This window comes from Saccostrea cucullata, unplaced genomic scaffold (genome assembly GCF_032062105.1).
Source record: "Saccostrea cucullata isolate Sc308-1 unplaced genomic scaffold, CSIRO_AGI_Scuc_v1 ctg1289, whole genome shotgun sequence".
NCBI classification, from domain to species: domain Eukaryota; kingdom Metazoa; phylum Mollusca; class Bivalvia; order Ostreida; family Ostreidae; genus Saccostrea; species Saccostrea cuccullata.
The window spans coordinates 24,329-44,810 of NW_026928460.1; the positions used below are offsets into that span (position 1 = coordinate 24,329).

Consider the following 20,482-nt stretch of genomic DNA (forward strand, 5'->3'; position numbering starts at 1 on the left):
ATTTAAGAATGCAAATAAGAAATTATAAAATACAAATAAAAAACTAGATACAATACAAATGGAAAAGATCGAAAATTGCCACATTTTACATGCCATATAAGACATAGCTTCTATTCGATAAAACAAGATTAGACTTTAATTTGATAAATTCATGCCAAACTTTTTGTCGTTTTACGAGATGTTTACAGTGTCACAATCAATATTTAATTTTAATTGCATTTACATTATGTTTATGGTTTTTATTTTATTTACCCTTTACTGGACCTCTATACTTTTGTTACCTTATTGAACCTCAGTTAAGTTTTGCAGGTATTGGTCAGTTACGACCTATTGTATTTTGGGGTATTTAAATCGCTGCATAGCTGACCAGGTAACCAGGGTCCACGTTTTCATAGCTTTTAAATGGTTGACATACAGTCCAAGATGAGTGGCTAAATTTTTTCTTTCAACGGTAACCATTTCTCCAAAGGGGTAAGTTTGTTTTTTATTTCATGTGTAAGTTTTTGAGTAATACATTTAAAACGTAGAACTATTTAAGAACTTGAGTTAATTAATGTTTTTGTTACTATTTACGTATACAGGTTTTGCTGGGTAGAGTTACTCATGCGTTTATTGTTCTATTTTTGTGCAATGTACTGAGTTATATACGCACGTAGGCTATTTTGTTTTGCCGCTTATAAAGTCGGTGTTGTGGGTTTAATAGTTAAAACCACTTTTGTTAAGATGTTGTGTATTCTTAACGTTTTTCTTATTATAAAAGTGTTCGGTTAAAATTACCGGGACTGATTGTATGGTGTGCCATTAGTGCAATTGTAGTCAATGGTGACTTTTCTTCCTTTTGTATACGTGGCTTGTGACTTAAAAAATGTTATTTAATTCAAAGGTTCCTGATGTTATCCAATGTTAATCTATCCATGTGTGTGTTGGCAATGAACTTACCAGACCGGGATACCCACTGGGAGCCAGTTGGCGGGAGTCCGTCGTGAAACGGGTCGTGTCTGGATAGACGTGGTTTAGAGTCAACGATATTGAGGATTAATAGAGACTTTAATTTCTGTGTATTGTAAATAATAGCTGTAAAAATATGTTGTAAATATTGTTTTTATTGATTTTATTTATAGAAAAAAAAAATTGTAAATAGAAAAAAAAATCTTGTTATATCTGACTGGACAGAGCACGACGGCTGTCGTGACAAATTGGTGTCAGAAGTGGGATTAGTCTGTTCAGTCAGGAGTATTTTTGTATATTACACTTATGTTTTTTTTTCTTTAATCATTTTTGTTGTATTTTGCAGTCAAAGAGTTTGTAGATTTTTGACAGTCTCAGGGTGTGAGTACTTGGTTTATTGATGGAGCCCCAAATGGAGAAAGCTAGGTTACCGTTGCTTTGTTTTGTATGAATTGAGTTTGTATACTTAATTTATCTGTTGAGATACTAGTATACACATTTTTGAGAAAAATTTTTCACATTTCATTTTGTTTTGAAAATCAATGTTGTTCTACTGGATTGTAGTAATATTTTTCATATTTAGTCAGTTAGTGTTAAGTTCTATTACAATGTCGACATTGAAAGAACTTGCAAAAACAAGTCTGAACTTGACTGGTGCGGACTTGCAGCAGTTTATACAGCAACAACAGGCACATCAACGTGAGCTACGAGCGGCGGAAAGGGAGAAAGAGAAGCAGGACAGGGAGTATCATCTCAGTAGAGAAGCACTTGAAATTGAGAAACTCAAACTACAGGAAAAGAAAGGTATGGAAGAGATTTAAATTCATGCAAACTATTCAAACCTTAGAGCAAAAGTTAGCTGTAAAGGAGTCAGAAACGAAATCAGAAAATCCTAGTAATGCAAAGTTTCCAAAAATGCCTGTATTCGATGAAGTTAAGGATGATATTGATTCTTATTTGAGACGTTTTGAAAGGTACGCTGCAGCACAGAAATGGAAGTTTGACAGTTGGGCAGTTAACTTGAGCGCACTACTCAGATGTCGTGCACTGGATGTGTATGCACTGTTGCCGCAGGAGAAAGCGTTGGACTTTGATGCTTTGAAGACGGCTTTACTAAAAAGGTTTGAAAAGACGGAGGATGGATTTCGTCAAAAGTTCCGTAAGAGCAGACCTGAGGTAGGGGAAACTTTTTCACAGTTTGTTGTTCGTCTCGGTAGTTATCTCGATAGGTGGATTGAACTTGGTCGAGTTAACAAGACTTTTGATGGCCTCTACGATATGATACTCAGAGATCAGTTTCTGTTCATGTGTAACAAAGAATTGACATTGTTTTTGAAAGAACGCATACCGAAAAACATCAGAGAAATGTGTGATTTAGCAGATCAGTTTAGAGAGGCAAGGCATGTTAACATTCAGACATTAGTTCATTTTAGCAAGAAAGAGAACTCTCCAGGAAAAAGTCAGGCATCGAGAGAACAGGAACAGCGAGATCAGAAGCCAGGATTGAAGTTTCAACCCATGAAAACTCCAATGAAGAAAGAAGTTCGTTGCTTCAAGTGTGACAGACTGGGCCACATAGCATCTCAGTGCCACCAGACTCAGAAGAACCGGAACTCATTGAATGTTGTCGTCGATCGTACAGAAAAGGAATCTACGACAAAGAACTCAGAATTACAAGGCAAGTGTGGAACTTTTACTTCCTTTACAAACACATCAACATTTTCGATGGCGTCAAATTCAATGGACCTTGTAAACACTTCATCGTGTAACGTTAGTGCATCTCTTGAAGATATGCCTACCTGTAAGGGCAAGTTGAATGAACATTTTGTGACAGTGCTTAGAGACACTGGTTGTAACGGTGTTGTAGTTCGTAGGGATTTGATAGATAATGTTCAGCTTACAGGAAATCACCGAATTTGTGTTCTGGCGGATGGATCTAGAATTCAAGCACCTGTTGCGCGAGTGAAAATAGACACTCCTTACTTTGTGGGTGAAATAGACGCTTGGTGTTTAGAAAATCCATTGTATTCCTTGATCATAGGGAACATCCCCAACGCAAGAGATCCAAAGGATCCGGATAGAAACTGGACACCTTATCAAGCGCATGCAGTAGTGACAAGGCAACAAGCTCAAAAGGAAGGTAAGAAGACTAAATCTCTTCATGTTCCAGATATTATTGACGCTGAGATATGTCCTGACGACATCAAGGCAGCACAGGAGAAAGACGAGACGTTAGCCAAGATACGCTCTTTGGTAGGACAAGACGACGACTCCAAGGTATCTTACATTAGTAAAAAAGGTATCATTTATCGTGTCTTCCAGTCAGATAAACATCGGAATGGTAAACGTTTTACACAGCTAGTTGTTCCAAAGAAATATAGGACTAAAGTTCTTTCGCTTGCTCATGAATCTATTATGACAGGTCACCTAGGTACTTCCAGGACAGCCAGCAAAGTCCTTGCAGAATTTTATTGGCCGGGAGTTCAAGCGGACGTACGTCGATTCTGCAGATCATGCGACATTTGTCAACGTACTACTCCGAAAGGCAGGACTACAAAGGTACCACTCGGAGATATGCCTATTATTGAGGTACCGTTCAGACGTGTAGCTGTCGATTTGGTAGGACCTATCCAGCCAGCAACCAGTAAGGGTAATCGTTACATTTTGACTATTGTTGACTTTGCTACCCGTTACCCAGAGGCAATTGCTTTAAAAGGAATTGACACTGAACGAGTTGCTGAGGCTCTGGTAGATGTATTTTGTAGAGTAGGAGTACCGAAGGAAATGCTCACGGATATGGGGTCACAATTTACATCCGAGCTGATGACAGAGGTTAGTCGTCTACTTTCTATACGACAGTTAACAACGACACCGTACCACCCCATGTGCAATGGACTGGTCGAGCGGTTCAACGGTACACTGAAGCAGATACTCCGACGGTTATGTGCGGAACGTCCTACTGATTGGGATAAGTATCTATCAGCCTCATTGTTTGCTTACCGTGATGCACCACAGGAGAGTTTAGGATTCTCACCGTTTGAACTGGTTTACGGACACGAAGTTAGAGGACCTATGAAGATTTTGAGGGAGTTGTGGACTAAAGAAGTAGCAGATTCAGAGGTTAGAACTACATACCAGTATGTTGTTGATTTGAAGGAACGACTAGAAGCTACGTGCAGATTAGCGAGAGAGAATCTACAAAAGTCGTCAGAGAAATACCGGAAGTATTATAACAAGGGAGCACGGAACAGACAAATGTCAAAAGGTGAGAAAGTTCTTATTCTTTTACCAACTGCCAGTAACAAATTACAAATGCAATGGAAAGGTCCATATGAAATTATAGAGAAACTAGGAAAAGTTGATTACAGAATTAACGTGAATGGAAAAATCAAAACATTTCATGCAAATATGTTGAAGTTGTACATTGACAGAGAAAACGAGAGTAATGATGAGACAGGTGTTCTAGGTGTTGTAGGCGCCGCAGTACTCGATCTAGATGATGATGGAGAGAGCGACGATGAGCTGTTGTGTGATTCTCTAGGAGAAACGAAAAATGAGGGACCGGCAGATGTGAAAGTAAGTGATGAGCTAACTGAGAATGAAAAAGCAGAAGTCAAGACATTACTAGAAGATTTTTCAGATGTTTTATCAGATGTACCTGGTTTGACGAATCTCGGAGTTCATCATATCAAGTTGACTAGTGACCAGCCTATTCGCACCAAACCTTATCCTTTGCCGTTTACTTCAAAAGACGTTGTTTGTGACGAGGTAAGGAAGATGGTGGAAGCCGATGTGATCGAGCCTTCAACGAGTCCATACAGTTCCCCGATAGTCATCGTGAAAAAGAAGGACGGTACGAACAGGTTTTGTATCGATTTTCGTGCAATTAATAAAGTAACTGTTTTCGATGCAGAAACCATTCCAAGTGCTGATGATATTTATGTACAATTATCTGGCTGTAAATATGTGTCCAAATTTGATCTATCTAAGGGATACTGGCAGTTACCTTTGGATGATGCAGCGAAGGAGATCACCGCTTTCCAAACGCCACTTGGTTTGTTTCAATTCAGGGTGATGCCCTTTGGCTTGATAAACGCTTCCGCAAGTTTCAGTCGCCTGATGCGTAAGCTCTTAGACGGAATGCAGTGTGTGGATAACTTTATAGACGATGTGATTGTGTACACTCGAACATTTCAGGAACATGTTAATGTAATTCGGGATCTTTTGCAAAGACTTCGTGCTGCGAATTTGACTGTGAAACCAAGTAAGTGTTTTATTGGTTACCGGAGTCTTGAGTGTCTCGGACATATTGCAGGAAATGAAGAACTTAGACCTCTTCCTGACAAAGTTTCCGCCATTCACAACTTTACCCAACCTTCAACGAAGAAGCAAGTGCGATCATTTTTAGGTCTGGTAGGATTTTATCGCAAATTCATTCCGAATTTTTCAGCTATTGCTTCGCCTTTATCAGATCTTACCAAGAAAGGCCAGCCGAACAAAGTGATTTGGAAAGGACCGCAGGAAAATGCGTTCATCACTCTCAAGACAGCTTTAACGGTAACACCAGTTCTCAAACTACCTGATTTAAATGAAAGCTTTGTTTTACAGACTGATGCGTCAGATCGTGGTGTTGGGGCAGTTTTGATGCAGTACGAAGATGGTGTGAAGAAACCTGTCGCATACGCTAGCAAGAAACTTTCCAAATGTCAGGTAAATTACTCTACAATCGAGAAAGAGTGCTATGCGATAATCTGGGCAGTTCAAAAGTTCCGCAGGTATTTGTATGGTAAGGAATTCCTACTAGAGACAGATCATCAACCACTAGTATATCTCACCAAAGCCAAGGTGTCTAATGCACGTCTGATGCGCTGGGCATTACTTCTGCAACCATACAGATTTCGCATTATTTCCATCAAGGGTTCTGAAAATGTAGGAGCTGATTGCCTAAGCAGAATTTAGATATGTATATAATTATGTATAGTTGATTTTATGCTTTTATTGATTGTGTTTTTTCAAAAGTTCGTTGAACTTTCTTATGTGGGGAGATATTGTCACAATCAATATTTAATTTTAATTGCATTTACATTATGTTTATGGTTTTTATTTTATTTACCCTTTACTGGACCTCTATACTTTTGTTACCTTATTGAACCTCAGTTAAGTTTTGCAGGTATTGGTCAGTTACGACCTATTGTATTTTGGGGTATTTAAATCGCTGCATAGCTGACCAGGTAACCAGGGTCCACGTTTTCATAGCTTTTAAATGGTTGACATACAGTCCAAGATGAGTGGCTAAATTTTTTCTTTCAACGGTAACCATTTCTCCAAAGGGGTAAGTTTGTTTTTTATTTCATGTGTAAGTTTTTGAGTAATACATTTAAAACGTAGAACTATTTAAGAACTTGAGTTAATTAATGTTTTTGTTACTATTTACGTATACAGGTTTTGCTGGGTAGAGTTACTCATGCGTTTATTGTTCTATTTTTGTGCAATGTACTGAGTTATATACGCACGTAGGCTATTTTGTTTTGCCGCTTATAAAGTCGGTGTTGTGGGTTTAATAGTTAAAACCACCTTTGTTAAGATGTTGTGTATTCTTAACGTTTTTCTTATTATAAAAGTGTTCGGTTAAAATTACCGGGACTGATTGTATGGTGTGCCATTAGTGCAATTGTAGTCAATGGTGACTTTTCTTCCTTTTGTATACGTGGCTTGTGACTTAAAAAATGTTATTTAATTCAAAGGTTCCTGATGTTATCCAATGTTAATCTATCCATGTGTGTGTTGGCAATGAACTTACCAGACCGGGATACCCACTGGGAGCCAGTTGGCGGGAGTCCGTCGTGAAACGGGTCGTGTCTGGATAGACGTGGTTTAGAGTCAACGATATTGAGGATTAATAGAGACTTTAATTTCTGTGTATTGTAAATAATAGCTGTAAAAATATGTTGTAAATATTGTTTTTATTGATTTTATTTATAGAAAAAAAAAATTGTAAATAGAAAAAAAAATCTTGTTATATCTGACTGGACAGAGCACGACGGCTGTCGTGACATACAGACTGAAGCCTAGATAACTGTCATATTCTTCTTTTTTTTTTTTACTTTTTCATTAAAGGAAAACTAACGTCCTCCCATTTTTTGAAGATGTTATATGTCTTGAATCCCTCTCAAAAAAGAAAGAAAAACTATAATTTGTCCTTCATTAAATGTTGGAATTAGAAGCCTTGTACTTAGGAAGAAATACTCCTTCTCCGTTCACGAGTTCTTTGTCGTCATCAACGTAAAAAGTCCCGGAATCTAGCTGCCCTTTTCATTACTTATTGTACATTTGAATACCAGGTATTCCTTCTACCATATGGTTTATCTAAGTATTCGTTTTAAAGACCATATAAAAGATATAATTATTCAAAACAGGCAATTTAACTATGAACAGTAAGCAGTTGGCGGTCGTATAAGGAATTCTGTGTTGAAAATGCAGCTATCCTCCATTTCTAAGGAGGCGTGACCTTCCTTTTCATGTAAGAAGGACACGAACTGCCTTACGAGATGAAATTTTTATTATACATCCGTATGATCTGAAGCAAGCAAAACTAAATAATTATTCAGATGTTGTTTATTTACTGTAATTATGTTCACACAGTAGGATTCTTGTCTTTCTGCGATAATTAACGACCATTATAACACAAATTATTTTATCTTTAAGATTTTTAGAGTCTTGATAGCGAATTATTCCAATTGAATTGTCTCGTTGTTTCAATTATTCTACATGTACAATACGTCTACATATTACGACTTTCAATCAATTTAAATAACTAGTAATTCCTAGTGCGAAATGGTTGTTTAAGGTACTCCGATCCTCATCCAGGAAGGACAACTCTTTAATTCATAATATAATTCAAAAAAGTCTAAAAATGAAGCTAAAAAATAAAATCTTTTCATGCAATAATTATCATTATATACCTCTCAATGTGCTTCAAGGTTCTTTAAAGTTCTCAGAAAAGTCTAATAAATAGGTTGGATTTTTACTCCATAAATATGATAAAAGCATTTTAAAATTACATATATCAAGAAATTGATGTGTATTTTAATCTAACCAAAGATATCAATGTTTATTATCATGATATGAAGTTAGAAGTGATTTATGGTACTTCACAATGACAGGAGAATCTTTATACGATTTGCATTGTAAAATGATCGAAGAAAATAAAAGAAATTAAAGTAAATTACATGTATAAAAATTGTGGAATTTCTTCAAAAGCCTGGATATCTATGGCTTTTGTTTTTAAAATGTGTTAATTGATCAAATTTGAATTGGAAAATGCATAGCTGGTGTTTTTATTAGCAATTCCTGAAAATATATTTGAGATTTACTAATTTTCTCTATATAATATGATTAACTTGAAAGATTAAGTTTGAAGAATACTTGTTACTTTGAAAATTCAGAGGCATTTTTATGAGCATTTTCAATTAGTCAATGCTTGATTTTCAGAACCCGAGGATCAGAGTACCTTAAAGTAGAATAGCAGAACGGCTCAATGTTAACTTCAATGTTTAGAAAACTTCGGTGATTTTTGTTTATTAATTTTTTTTTTGTAATTTCTTTGGGTATTTAAGAAACCCTGGTCTCATTTACAACCCTTTAAGCATTTTGTAACTTTTTGAGCATTGTTGTACAATGTAATTATAACTTTTTGACAAAAGTCAATACTCATCTTTTATTATTCGGAAATGACAGATTTAAAACATTTCACTGTTTGTTCCAGATTCAGGTATATTCCAGGTATCTTTTTTTCTATGTTTATCAAAGATGTGAATCGTTGGTCCTTTATAATGTAAGACGTATATCTTCTAATTTAATATGGTGATTATGTTTATTTTTTTCTTTTTGGCACTGTTGTTATTTATTCAACAATCATGCACTATAATATTTTATAGGCAAATGTTTTTTTTTCTAAATTGTATGAACTTGTAACCAAACCAATATGTATGAATTACATGTATACAATACGTTCAAGGCAAAGGAATTGAATAGTGCTTTATTTTCTGACTGAACTATGTTGTTATTAAAAACAAGACAATTTAGTTTTATTTGAACCTTTTTTTTTTAAAAAAGTTCACTGGCATTTCTGTAATTTAGGCCTAACCACCAGCGTCTTTCTTCATTGTGTCCATCAGACCATTTGTTTGCTCCGAGCATAAACATAAATATGCAATTTACAGCGGACAAGTACATTTAATGAATTAGAGTTGTATTGGTTGGAGCTTGATAAATTTGAAGATTGAAGATTAATGGATAAGTGTTTGTTTAATATAAGAGTACATTTTAGAGACGGAACATTGAAACTGTCCCTCCGGGAAAAATATGAAGGTTTAGTATTTATAGCAGGTATAAATACGGGTGTTTAAATAAATTTATGCAGTGAACGAATCACCAGGGCTATGTGTTTCAAAACTGGGCAGAAAATGGCCACACTTTTTCTTCTACTCCCCACCGTAATATTGACGGTACACTGTACTCACCTCTCCTACACGATAGAGGACTACCAGGCCCTGAACAAAAGATTACTGGCTAACTACTCCAGCAAGATCAGACCTATCTGGGACCAGGGTCAGAGCCTCCCTATACAAGTCAGTATGTGGATAGCTAGTATTAATGACGTCAACGATGTCGCACAGAAGATGGTTACCACAGCATACCTGGCCGTCACGTGGACTGACGACATGTTGACATGGAATGCAACGGAAACTGGGATTTATTGGATGCAGTTTTGTCAGGTTAGTTTTTAATGTTAAATAAAGAAGTCTGATATAAAAATATGATATAGTCTGCTTTGGATTTTCCATATTGAAGCTTTGATTTTACTAGAATAAATATACATGTTTTGTTCTAAATAATGATCAAAAACTGAAATCCTATAGCGCTTGGACGTTGAAACTGAAATTCACGAGTTCTTTCATCGATTTCCTCTAAATAAAAAAAATGCTCCAACACTAACTCACCTAGGTGTAGAACTACAACACTAACTCACCTAGGTGTAGAATTACAGACTAGTTTATCTGCATTATATTGAATATCAAAATTTTATGTTCTCTTTCAGAAAGATTTATGGATACCAGACCTGGTGTTGAGTAATGGCTTCACGGCTTTCAAACCTCTGGGTGGTGATTTCTATTATCTTTACGTGGACAGCGATGGATCGGTGTCTTGGTATCCGTACATGGTGTTTGAATCCAAGTGTAAACTCGATGTCTCGTTTTATCCCTTTGACTCACAAACATGTAAAATACAGTTCAAGACCTGGAGCTATAGTCAGTGGGAGGTAAATCTTACCATTGCTGGAGATAAGATTGGCTTTACCGAATTTGTGGAAAACACTGTATGGGAACTGACGTCAACAGATGCGGTAAATGAAGATTCAGACAGTGAACCCACCATTGCGTTTATAATTCATCTCCGGCGTAAATCTTTGTATTATATCATGAATGTGTTTCTTCCTATAATCTTTCTGGGTATTCTCAGTCCCATGGTATTCATTATCCCAGCCGATGCCGGAGAAAAAATGGGTTACGCTGTCACGATTTTTCTGACCTTCGTCGTGTTTCTAACTATTGTCAGTTCAAATCTTCCAGTTAATTCTGACAGTGTCTCGTACATGGCTATGTACCTCGTCATCAAGCTTATGTTTGGCGCCATGATTATCGTCATTACGTCAGTACAATTACGAATTAACCACAGGAAGTCAGAAAGGAAAATTGGGAAGGTGTTCCAAGGTCTGGTAAGGCTGGAGCGTCGTCTGCGGTGTGCAGGTCAAAGATCGGGCTCAGGCTGCTCAGGACGTGTGCAGGGAATCGACCTTCCGGTTATGGAGGACAAAGAAAAGGTAGAGGAGGCAAAGGAGGAGGATATAAGCTGGAACGACGTGTCTTCTGCCATTGACTTTTATTCCTTTTGGTTCCTTGTCATTGCAGATATAGCAGTTACTTCCTCCATATTTACATATACTGCATTGAATTAGCCCCCCCTCCCCCTATACACACAGATAGAGGGAGTATATCAATAATGAATAAGAACGCAATGCTTATAACTTTTATCCTTTAATCACTCAAAATATTTATTTTGAAATAAACCAAAATATATTGCCATGCCATCCTAGGTTTAACGCAGTGCAGCAACGGGAATCAAATCTTGGCCTTTCGACTATGAAGTAAAACTATACCACTAGGCTTCCGTTACTTGTCCGGTTGTTTGATCATGAAGTTTGAAGAATATAAAATACATGTATAAAAAAATAAGTTCGGATTCAAAAATATCTTTGTTTCCCCTAACCCGAACCTAAATTCTCAAGCTGGGTCGATAGGTAGGTAAACATTTTTTTTTCAGACAGCACATTTGGAAATACGTTCTAAAATTTAATGGAAAACTACCTATATAAATAAAAAAGATTCTCAAGTACGCAAACACCAGACATCCGAGTATATTTTTCAAACCTACCATCAGCCTCCAGTGCTTATAGACATTCAATATACTTTTTTGAGGGCCATAAGAATTGCAGTGGTTCTAGAGCATTTTGCTTTGGAGGGGCTAATTTTATGTCGCAGGTTCAAATCCCATTGAGGAACGTTGAATACGGTGAGCTTAATTTCTATTCGTTTCCATGCTCTTGCAGGAGAGCATATTTATGTCCTACAAGAACAGACCAGATACAAGAATGAAAAAGGCAATGTACCAAAAACCCCCAAACTCTATTTCTTCAGAGGGATGAGATAATTATTATCACATTTTTAAAGTACAGATTATTTATTTGCAATATTTTCTAACTTTCAAGGACAGATTATTTATTCGCAATCTTTTTACCTAAATTGCTGTCGTCTAATAAGGGAGCCCAGTTTGCTTTTCAAGAGCACACAGAACATCTCGCTCATTGTCGCAATACAGGGCCAATATTTACGGTTATTTCAAATATTGGGAGGGAGCTATTGTGAACACCGAATCAGGGCTTGAGTCAAGGAGCTAAATCTTGACCAATGAAGTTCTTCGTAATAAACAAATGAACAATCCTCGGATACAATACAAATGAAAATATTATCAAAAACAAATAAAAAATTACAATGCAAACAAAGTAATTATGCTATGCATGGGATGTCAGACGTTTCTGTATCTTTTCTATTTGTATGTATTGTTTATATTTATATTCTCTAATTTTGTATTGTATTTTTTTTTTCCTTTAATGTATCGTATGATTTTTATTTGTATTTCTTAATTTTCCATTTGTATAGTAGATTTTTTTCATTCTTACTGTAATCGATTTTTCTTTCATTTATATAATGTATATGATGATATTTGATTTATACATGTTATAACGGTATGTAGGATTTCATTGGTCAAGATTTAGTCTGAATCGTGCAGAAAATGAGCGAGATGTTAACGTTCTGGGTGCTCTTGAAAAGCAAACCGGAATCCTTCTCGTGTATTTGTGTACATTTATATAGTATATATGAAGAGGGAGTGTTGAATTGTCAATTTATAATATTGTCATTAGAAATGTTGTCTGAGAAAAATAAATAATTTGAATTTGACTGGTAGTACTTCAACCAACCACCCTCAGAAGTCAAGGCATTACGTTTCCGGGTTGATCAGATTTTTTCCTATTCTCCAACCCCCTCCCCAGCCCAGAGAGGTTCCTTATCCCCCAAGGAAATACATATGAAGGGGCCAAGTTATCTTACTGCTTTGAACACTTTACTACAAAAAATGTCAAACAATTTGCGAAAACCAATGAAATCCTTCGTAAAAGAAAAAAAAGAAACAATTACTCGGATACTATAAACATGAAAAATTACACAATACAAATAAAAAATTATACAAATTCATATAAGAATTTACACAATGTAAATGGAAGATATATGAAGCAAATAAAAATTATTTTTACAAATGATTTTTACAATGCAAATGGAAAATTATAGAATGAAAATGGGCATGTATACAATGCAAATAAAAAAATATACGATATAAATAAAAAAGTATACAAAACAAACGGAAAATTAGACAAAGCAAATGGAAAATGAGACAATACAAATGGAAAATAATACAATTGGAAAATTACACAAAAGAGGCCATTCATCTATGAGCAGTAGCCAGTAATTAAGCAGTGGGTGGTTGAAAATGCAGCTATCCTCCATTTCTATGGAGGCGTGACCCAAAGTAAATAATGATATAGATGTTGTTTATTCAATGTAATTATATTCACACAGTAGGATTCTTGTCTTCCTGCGATAATTAACGACCATGATTACACAAATTCTTCTAACTTTAAGATTTTTAGAGTCTTAATATCGAATAATTCCAATTGAATTGTCTCGTTGTTTCAATTAATTTAGATGTACAATACGTCTACATACATGTATTACGACTTTCCATCAATATTATTACTTATAATTCCTAGTGCGAAATGGTTATTTAAGTGTAGAATAGTAGAACGTTGTAATGTTATCTTCAATCTTAATGGATTTTGAAAACTTCGGCAATTTTTATTTATTTATTTATTTTTTGTAATTTCGTTGGATATTAAAGAAACCCAAGTCTGATTTACACCTCATTGTTGTACCTTTTTAACTTTTTAAGCATTGCTGTTCATGTAACCATTTGACAAAAGTCAAAATTCATCTTTTAATTTTCTCAAATGAATCCTTGTCTGTTGAGGTAAAATAAAATGAAATATTATATAAGAGGATTATTTTCGTAATTTTCATTTGCCGAAAGGATGTGATGTTCCTCCTTTTATGATATCGACGCGAAAGTGCGTCGACAGAAATTGACATTGCATGACACGCCCTTGTGACGTAATGACCACGACACGCCAATGTGACGTAATGACAGCCAAGTCTGTTTAGTTAGAACTGTGTCAGTGTATTCTGTGAACGGTCAATATGTAGTTAATGGGACTCATAGCAATTGTTATTGACCGAGGACACAGAACGTGATAGCGACCGAGCCTGCGAGGCCTTATAACAACATATCGACCTATACTGAAGTCCACAATTGTATAATATTTCACTGTTTATTCGAGAACATTTACATTCGCTGTCTTTTTCTACTGAACCAACTGTGAAATTGATTTGAATACCATTTTGGTGTATACCCCCGTTTGTGGAACGTCTGTAATGGTCCGCGTAACAATTAGAACTTGTTTAATATGTTGATTGTGTTTATTTTCATTATTATCTATTTTTTGGCACATGGTCTTGTCATTCATTCAACAATCACATAATATATTGAACTAGTAACTTAAGCTATTCTGTTAATTATACAATAAAAAATCAGAGCAATTTAATAGTGTTTTGTGTTATGACTGAACTCTGTTGATATTAAAAACAAGACATACATTTTAGCTTAATTGAACTTTTTTAAAAAGTTCACTGGCACTCCTGTTATTTAGGCCTAACCATCAGCACTGTTCTTCTTTGTGTCCATCAGAAAATTTGTAAGCTCCGAGCATAAACAAAAGCAATTAACAGCGGACAAGTACATTTAATGAATTTGATTAGAATTGGTTGATGCAGGAGCTCGATAAATTTGTAAATTGATGAATAAGTGTTTATTTAATATAAGAGTACATTTTAGAGACGAAATAATGAAACTCCTTCCGGTAAAAAAATATGAATGTTTCAATTACAATATAATTATAGGAGGTATAAATACGGATGTTTAAATGATTTTATGCACTGAACGCATCAACAGGGCCATGTGTTTTAAAACTGGACAGAAAATGGCCACAGTTTTTCTTCTACTCTCCACCGTGATATTGACGGTACACTGTACTCACCTCTCCCCCACGATAGAGGACTACCAAGCCCTGACCAACAGATTACTGGCTAACTACTCCAGCAAGATCAGACCTATCTGGGATCAGAGTAAGAGCCTCCCCATACAAGTCAGTATGTGGTTAGCGGGTATTAATGACGTCAACGATGTCGCCCAGAAAATGGTTACCACAGCATACCTTGCCGTCACGTGGACAGACGACATGTTGACGTGGAATTCAACGGAAACGGGGATTTATTGGATGCATTTTAGTCAGGCAAGTTTCTCAGGTTAAGTAAAGAAGTCTAAATAAAAACATATTCTATACACATACCGTATATCAGTTTTTTTGGTTTTGGCGTGTTGTAAATTTTGCGAAAAGGGGTTAGATTAGTACAGTTTATATTTTGTTTGTTATTTTTTACAATTAAAGAGCAAGAGCCATGTTGGGCCTTATTTGGCCTTGAGAATTTCTGAAAAATCAAAACCGCTCAGTTTAGGTTGCAAATGCAGTACTTATCACTTGGAGTGTTGGTGCCTACGTTTCTAATAATCCTGACGTAATTTTCCGTCTAGCGAATGCATTATGACGTCATAAAATGCGTCAATTTCCTCCTATTCCGTAAATTCATTTGAAAAGGGCTTAAAGTTGTAGCATTTTTTAAATATTTCATATAGAGCACAACCTCTGATCCAAAATATGCAAATACATAATGAAAGCTCTGTTTCTGGAGATCAAAAAACATGTTTTATTTTTTGGATCGAGGGTTGAACTCATATTTTAATTTTTTGCTGAAGGTAGTTAAATACGTATGTTTTCTGCAAATTTTAAAAATATTGCAATTTCTCAAAGCTGTTTTCCAAGATTTGGATTCCCAAAACGAAATTTTATTATAGAAAATGAAAGCACCAAGTGTACTTTATTTTGACATTTAAAATGCGAAAGAGGGTGATCGTTAATTAATTGATATACGTACATGGCCATTTTATGCATAAGATGACTCTTGCTCTTTTCTGTTCAAAATGGTAGTGATTTTTAGGTCACATTATAGCTGATATAATTTCTGTGTGTTTTATATTTTGCAAATTAAAAATGAACGGAAATACGGTAGTCTATATCTAAATTTTCCAAAATGATGCATAATTTTTACTGGAATAAATATACACGTTTCGTTCTAAGTATAAAATGGTCAGAAACTGAAACCTTATAGCGTTAACGTTTGAACTTTAAAAATGAAACTAACGAGTTCTTTCATTGATTTCCTCTAAATGGAAAAATGCCCAAATCTAACTCAACTAGGTTTACAACTACAGACTACTTAGTACTTTACCTGCATAATAGTGAATATCGAAAGTAAATTTTCTGTTCTCATTCAGAAAGATTTATGGATACCAGACATTGTGTTGAGTAATGGCTTCACAACCTTCAAACCTCTAGGTGGCGATTTCTATTATCTTTTCGTGGACAGCGATGGATCGGTGTCTTGGTATCCGTACATGGTGTTTGAATCCAAGTGTGAACTCGATGTCTCATTTTATCCCTTCGACACACAAACATGTAAAATCCAGTTCAAGTCCTGGAGCTACACGCAGTGGGAGATAAATCTAACCTTTGCTGATGATAAGATTGGGTTTAAGGAATATGTGGAAAACACTGTATGGGAAGTGACGTCAACAGATGCGGTAAATGAAGATTCAAACTTTGAACCCACCATTGCATTTATAATTAATCTCCGGCGTAAATCTTTGTATTACATCATGAATGTGTTTCTTCCTATAATCTTTCTGGGTATTCTCAGTCCCATGGTATTCATTATCCCAGCCGATGCCGGAGAAAAAATGGGCTACGCTGTCACGATTTTTCTGACCTTCGTCGTGTTTCTAACTATTATCAGTTCAAACCTTCCAGTTAATTCTGACAGTGTCTCGTACATGGCTATGTACCTCGTCATCAAGCTTATGTTTGGCGCCATGATTATCGTCATTACGTCAGTACAATTACGAATTAACCGAAGGAAGTCAGAAAGGAAAATCGGGAAGGTGTACCAAGGTCTGGTAAGGCTGGAGCGTCGTCTGCGGTGTGCAGGTCAAAGATCGGGCTCGGGCTGCGCATGCTCAGGACGTGTGCAGGTAATAGACCTTCCGGTTACGGAGGACAAAGAAAAGGCGGAGGAGGCAATGGATGAGGATATAAGCTGGAATGACGTGTCTTCTGCCATTGACTTTTATTCCTTTTGGTTCCTTTTCATTGCAGATATAGCAGTTACTTCCACCATATTTACATATACTGCATTGAATTAGCCCCCCCCCCCCTCCCATCATAAATACAGATACAGGGAGTTGTATATGTTTTTTTTTAAATTCAATTATGAATATTTACATCTACTTTGTTTGACCCTAATAAAAAGCATTATAAAATTACAAGTGATCATTACACATAACTTACAAGACCTAATCACCAATTTGAAGCCTGTCTGGCGTATGAACACAGGGACTGTGTGCCGTTATTTTTAAGCAAATCTAAAAAAAATTGTTTTATATACGATTCATTTGTATTTCTTTGTTGCAAAAATTTAGAATATTATTTGAAATTGAAAAATAAATAAAACTTTGATTACTTTTATCTGTTATAAGTGTGCACTATTTTCTTTCCCGGATTAAGCTGTTCCAAAGGCTTTTCTATCAATTGCAATTTGCATGAAGGATACCATGGGAATTCTAAATAGAAAAAATTGCAGAAAATACAGGAGACACAAAATATCAACAAAAGCACTGAATTATCATTATTTAAAAGCTGCAATTTCATAATCAAAAATATATGAAAATGATATGAATGATAATTAGTAATATTAATTAACTAATTATAATTTACCCTGTGACATTCTCCTTCTATTTGAGAAAAATGTGTCCTCACATTTCATCTCATGAAATAGTACAAAATATATCATCTGAAATAAAAACAGATAAATTTGACTCGATATTGAATTAAAAGAACCACTGTCCTAGATTTGATATCCAGGGTCGACGGAAGAAGTATCTTCTAACCTTGATATAGGTCTACTAATTCTGACATAGTAAATGAACTTTCGATCATAACGTAAATCACTACCACTTCCACTACAACTTCATGGCCTTTCGATCATGAAGTAAATCACTACCACTTGGTTAGCGTTACATGTCCAGTTGTTTGAAATTTGTAGAAGACGATAAGAAATAAAGGAGTAACCTTCAAGTTAACAAGTTCTTTTCCCCCGATGAAGAAGATAAGAAATAAACGAGTAATCTTAACAAGTTCGTTCCCTCCGGTGGAAATATTTTGTGGCACAGTAGAGAGAGCGTGTGGCGCAGTAGACAGAGTGTGTGGCGCAGTGGAGAGAGCGTGTGGCGCAGTAGATAAAGTATGTGGCGCAGTGGATAGAGCGTGTGGCGCAGTGGATAGAGCGTGTGGCGCAGCGGAAAGAGCGTGTGGCGCAGTGGATAGAGCGTGTGGCGCAGTAGATAGAGAGCGTGTGGCGCAGTGGATAGAGTGTCTGGTGCAGTGGATAGAGCGTGTGGTGCAATGGATAAAGTGTGAGACGCAGTAGAGATAGCATGTGGCGCAGTGGAAAAAGCGTGTGGTGCAATGGATAAGGGAACGTGTGGCGCAGTAGATATAGTGTGGCGCAGTGGATAGAGAGTGTGCCGCAGTAGATAGAGTGTGGCGCAATGGAGAGAGTGTGTGTGTTAGTGGAGAAAACCGTGTGGCTCAGTGGATAAAGCGTGTAGATATAGAGCGTGTGGCGCAGTAGATAGAGCGTGTGGCGCAGTAAATAAAGCGTGTGGCGCAATGGAGAGAGTGTGTGGCGCAGTGGATAGAGTGTGTGGCGCAGTGGAGAGAGTGTGTGGCGCAGTAAATAAAGCGTGTGGCGCAATGGAGAGAGTGTGTGGCGCAGTGGATAGAGTGTGTGGTGCAGTGGATAGAGCGTGTGGCGCAGTGGATAGAATATGTGGTGCATTGGATAGAATGTGTGGTGCAGTGGATAGAGCGTGTGGAGCAGTGGATAGAGCGTGTGGAGCAGTGAAGAGAGCGTGTGGCACAGTGGAAAGAGCGTGTACTGTAGCGACGCAGAGTATAAGAGGCTGATCTTTACGTCCCGAGTTCGAATTTATTGCGGGATAAAGAGATCGTATAAATCGAGGTCCTGTATCGCAGTAGGTGGTGGCACGTAAAGTCCCTATGCCAAGTAAAGGTTTAAATTTGCAGCCATCCATCAGAAACGTTAAACAACAAACAAATGCACAGTAAAAACAGATGAATACCGGAAGGTGACAGTGCGCTCCACAAAATCCACGAGTTCGATTAATTCCGAATAGGCTTATCAGGTGATATACCGAGTAAATATATAAGACCCAGCCTCGATAGATTCAGTAACAGTAGCAAGTGACAGGCCATCAGAAAAAACTCCGGTGCGTCTGGGTTTTTTTAGCTTTGCATACTTACTTTGACTTAGAGAGCGTTGCAGGTAGATAGTCTTTGTGAATACGTAATGTTTGTAAAAAGAACTAAAAAATGTATTCATTTGAAAGGCGCGCATGTCTAATGTTCAATTAAAATAAAAAAGGAATATTTTTAAAATATAAAACGATCGATCAAGACCATAATACGGAATTATATATTTACTTTTTTAGACCAGTAAGCATTGTCAAAATAAAATCTATAGCTACAGTAGGATAAAGGTTTTATCTAAAATGATTATACTTAATATTTTAATACTCTTCTGCACACATTTATAAATCTGTATACATGTAGAGAAGGTCTGGGTGACCTTACTTATATTATACAGCATGATGAGTGTTAAATTTTGAATGATCATAAGATTATTATGTAAATTCTTACTGTGTAGTAGATTTTAAAAAAAAATATCATTTTTTGTAAGCTTGTAACCGTCGTGTTTAACAATTAACACACGTATGTGATTTTGGAATTTTTATCCTCCCGCCCGTATTCCGCGCGGCCGTTAGTCCAAGTCTCTCGAGCATGTCCCTCATATGGTTAAATCTTCATCATTTTGAAAATTGTTCTCATGTCTGCACGACAAGCAAGCCACTATTTTCTGGAACTTCCTTTGAAATGCCATCAGCAATGCCAGGGCACGTGCTATGCACTGTTCCCCGCAATTGTAGACAGAGATAATTCGGATTTAATCCTGTAATCCATTGAAGTCTCACTTTGTTCTCGCGATAGTCCCGACACAACGATAATATCAGAGATTTACAAGGGTGAATCAAAGATCACGTTTTACGAGCACAAAATTATCTTAAACGGGAGATCGATTTTACGTTCATCAATTTTTAAATGACTTCACATTAATTTAGCCTTTTAATTTTAATTACATTTTGCCTTGTCAAAATGACCGGCGATTCCTTTTCTTCTTACTTTAATGTGATTTCGATGAGCACAGATTACGTTCTGTCAGCTATAAAACCGCCTTTTGTTGGAGCATGGCGATAAAGTACAGTCTTATGAAGCTACCTTTTTCATGTCTTTTTTTTCTTCAAAATGACTTTAGATAAAATAAAAAGAAATATTGTAAGACAAGAATATTTGATTTATTTATTCAATCCTTCCATTGCTGCATTTTATTATGGTCCAAAGTGTTATATATCAAAATGGTGTTGGTGATCTGAAATTAAGGATTAAACTTTTACATTTTTTGTCTGTATTAACATGATGAAATATCAAAACTCTGCT

At 36.2% G+C, this 20,482-nt stretch overlaps 2 protein-coding genes across 2 annotated transcripts; both read left to right on the plus strand.

Moving 5' to 3' along the window:
• Positions 1-9,413: 9,413 nt before the first annotated feature.
• Positions 9,414-10,966, plus strand: LOC134277660 (neuronal acetylcholine receptor subunit alpha-7-like). The gene is made up of 2 exons (XM_062759983.1): positions 9,414-9,725; positions 10,049-10,966. The coding sequence occupies exons 1-2, from the start codon at positions 9,414-9,416 to the stop codon at positions 10,964-10,966; spliced, it is 1,230 nt and encodes a 409-aa protein (XP_062615967.1).
• Positions 10,967-14,640: 3,674 nt separating this feature from the next.
• Positions 14,641-17,052, plus strand: LOC134277661 (neuronal acetylcholine receptor subunit alpha-7-like). The gene is made up of 3 exons (XM_062759984.1): positions 14,641-15,028; positions 16,129-16,855; positions 16,889-17,052. The coding sequence occupies exons 1-3, from the start codon at positions 14,660-14,662 to the stop codon at positions 17,050-17,052; spliced, it is 1,260 nt and encodes a 419-aa protein (XP_062615968.1). The 5' UTR covers positions 14,641-14,659.
• The last annotated feature ends 3,430 nt before the right edge of the window (positions 17,053-20,482 follow it).

Bases quoted from the DNA above. Each gene is read 5' to 3' on its own strand.
- LOC134277661 (XM_062759984.1), top strand. From the start codon at position 14,660: ATGATTTTATGCACTGAACGCATCAACAGGGCCATGTGTTTTAAAACT. The intron at 15,029-16,128 runs GCAAGTTTCTCA...GTTCTCATTCAG, and splicing joins ATTGGATGCATTTTAGTCAG to AAAGATTTATGGATACCAGA. The intron at 16,856-16,888 runs GCTGCGCATGCT...TGCAGGTAATAG, and splicing joins AGGTCAAAGATCGGGCTCGG to ACCTTCCGGTTACGGAGGAC.
- LOC134277660 (XM_062759983.1), top strand. From the start codon at position 9,414: ATGGCCACACTTTTTCTTCTACTCCCCACCGTAATATTGACGGTACAC. The intron at 9,726-10,048 runs GTTAGTTTTTAA...GTTCTCTTTCAG, and splicing joins ATTGGATGCAGTTTTGTCAG to AAAGATTTATGGATACCAGA.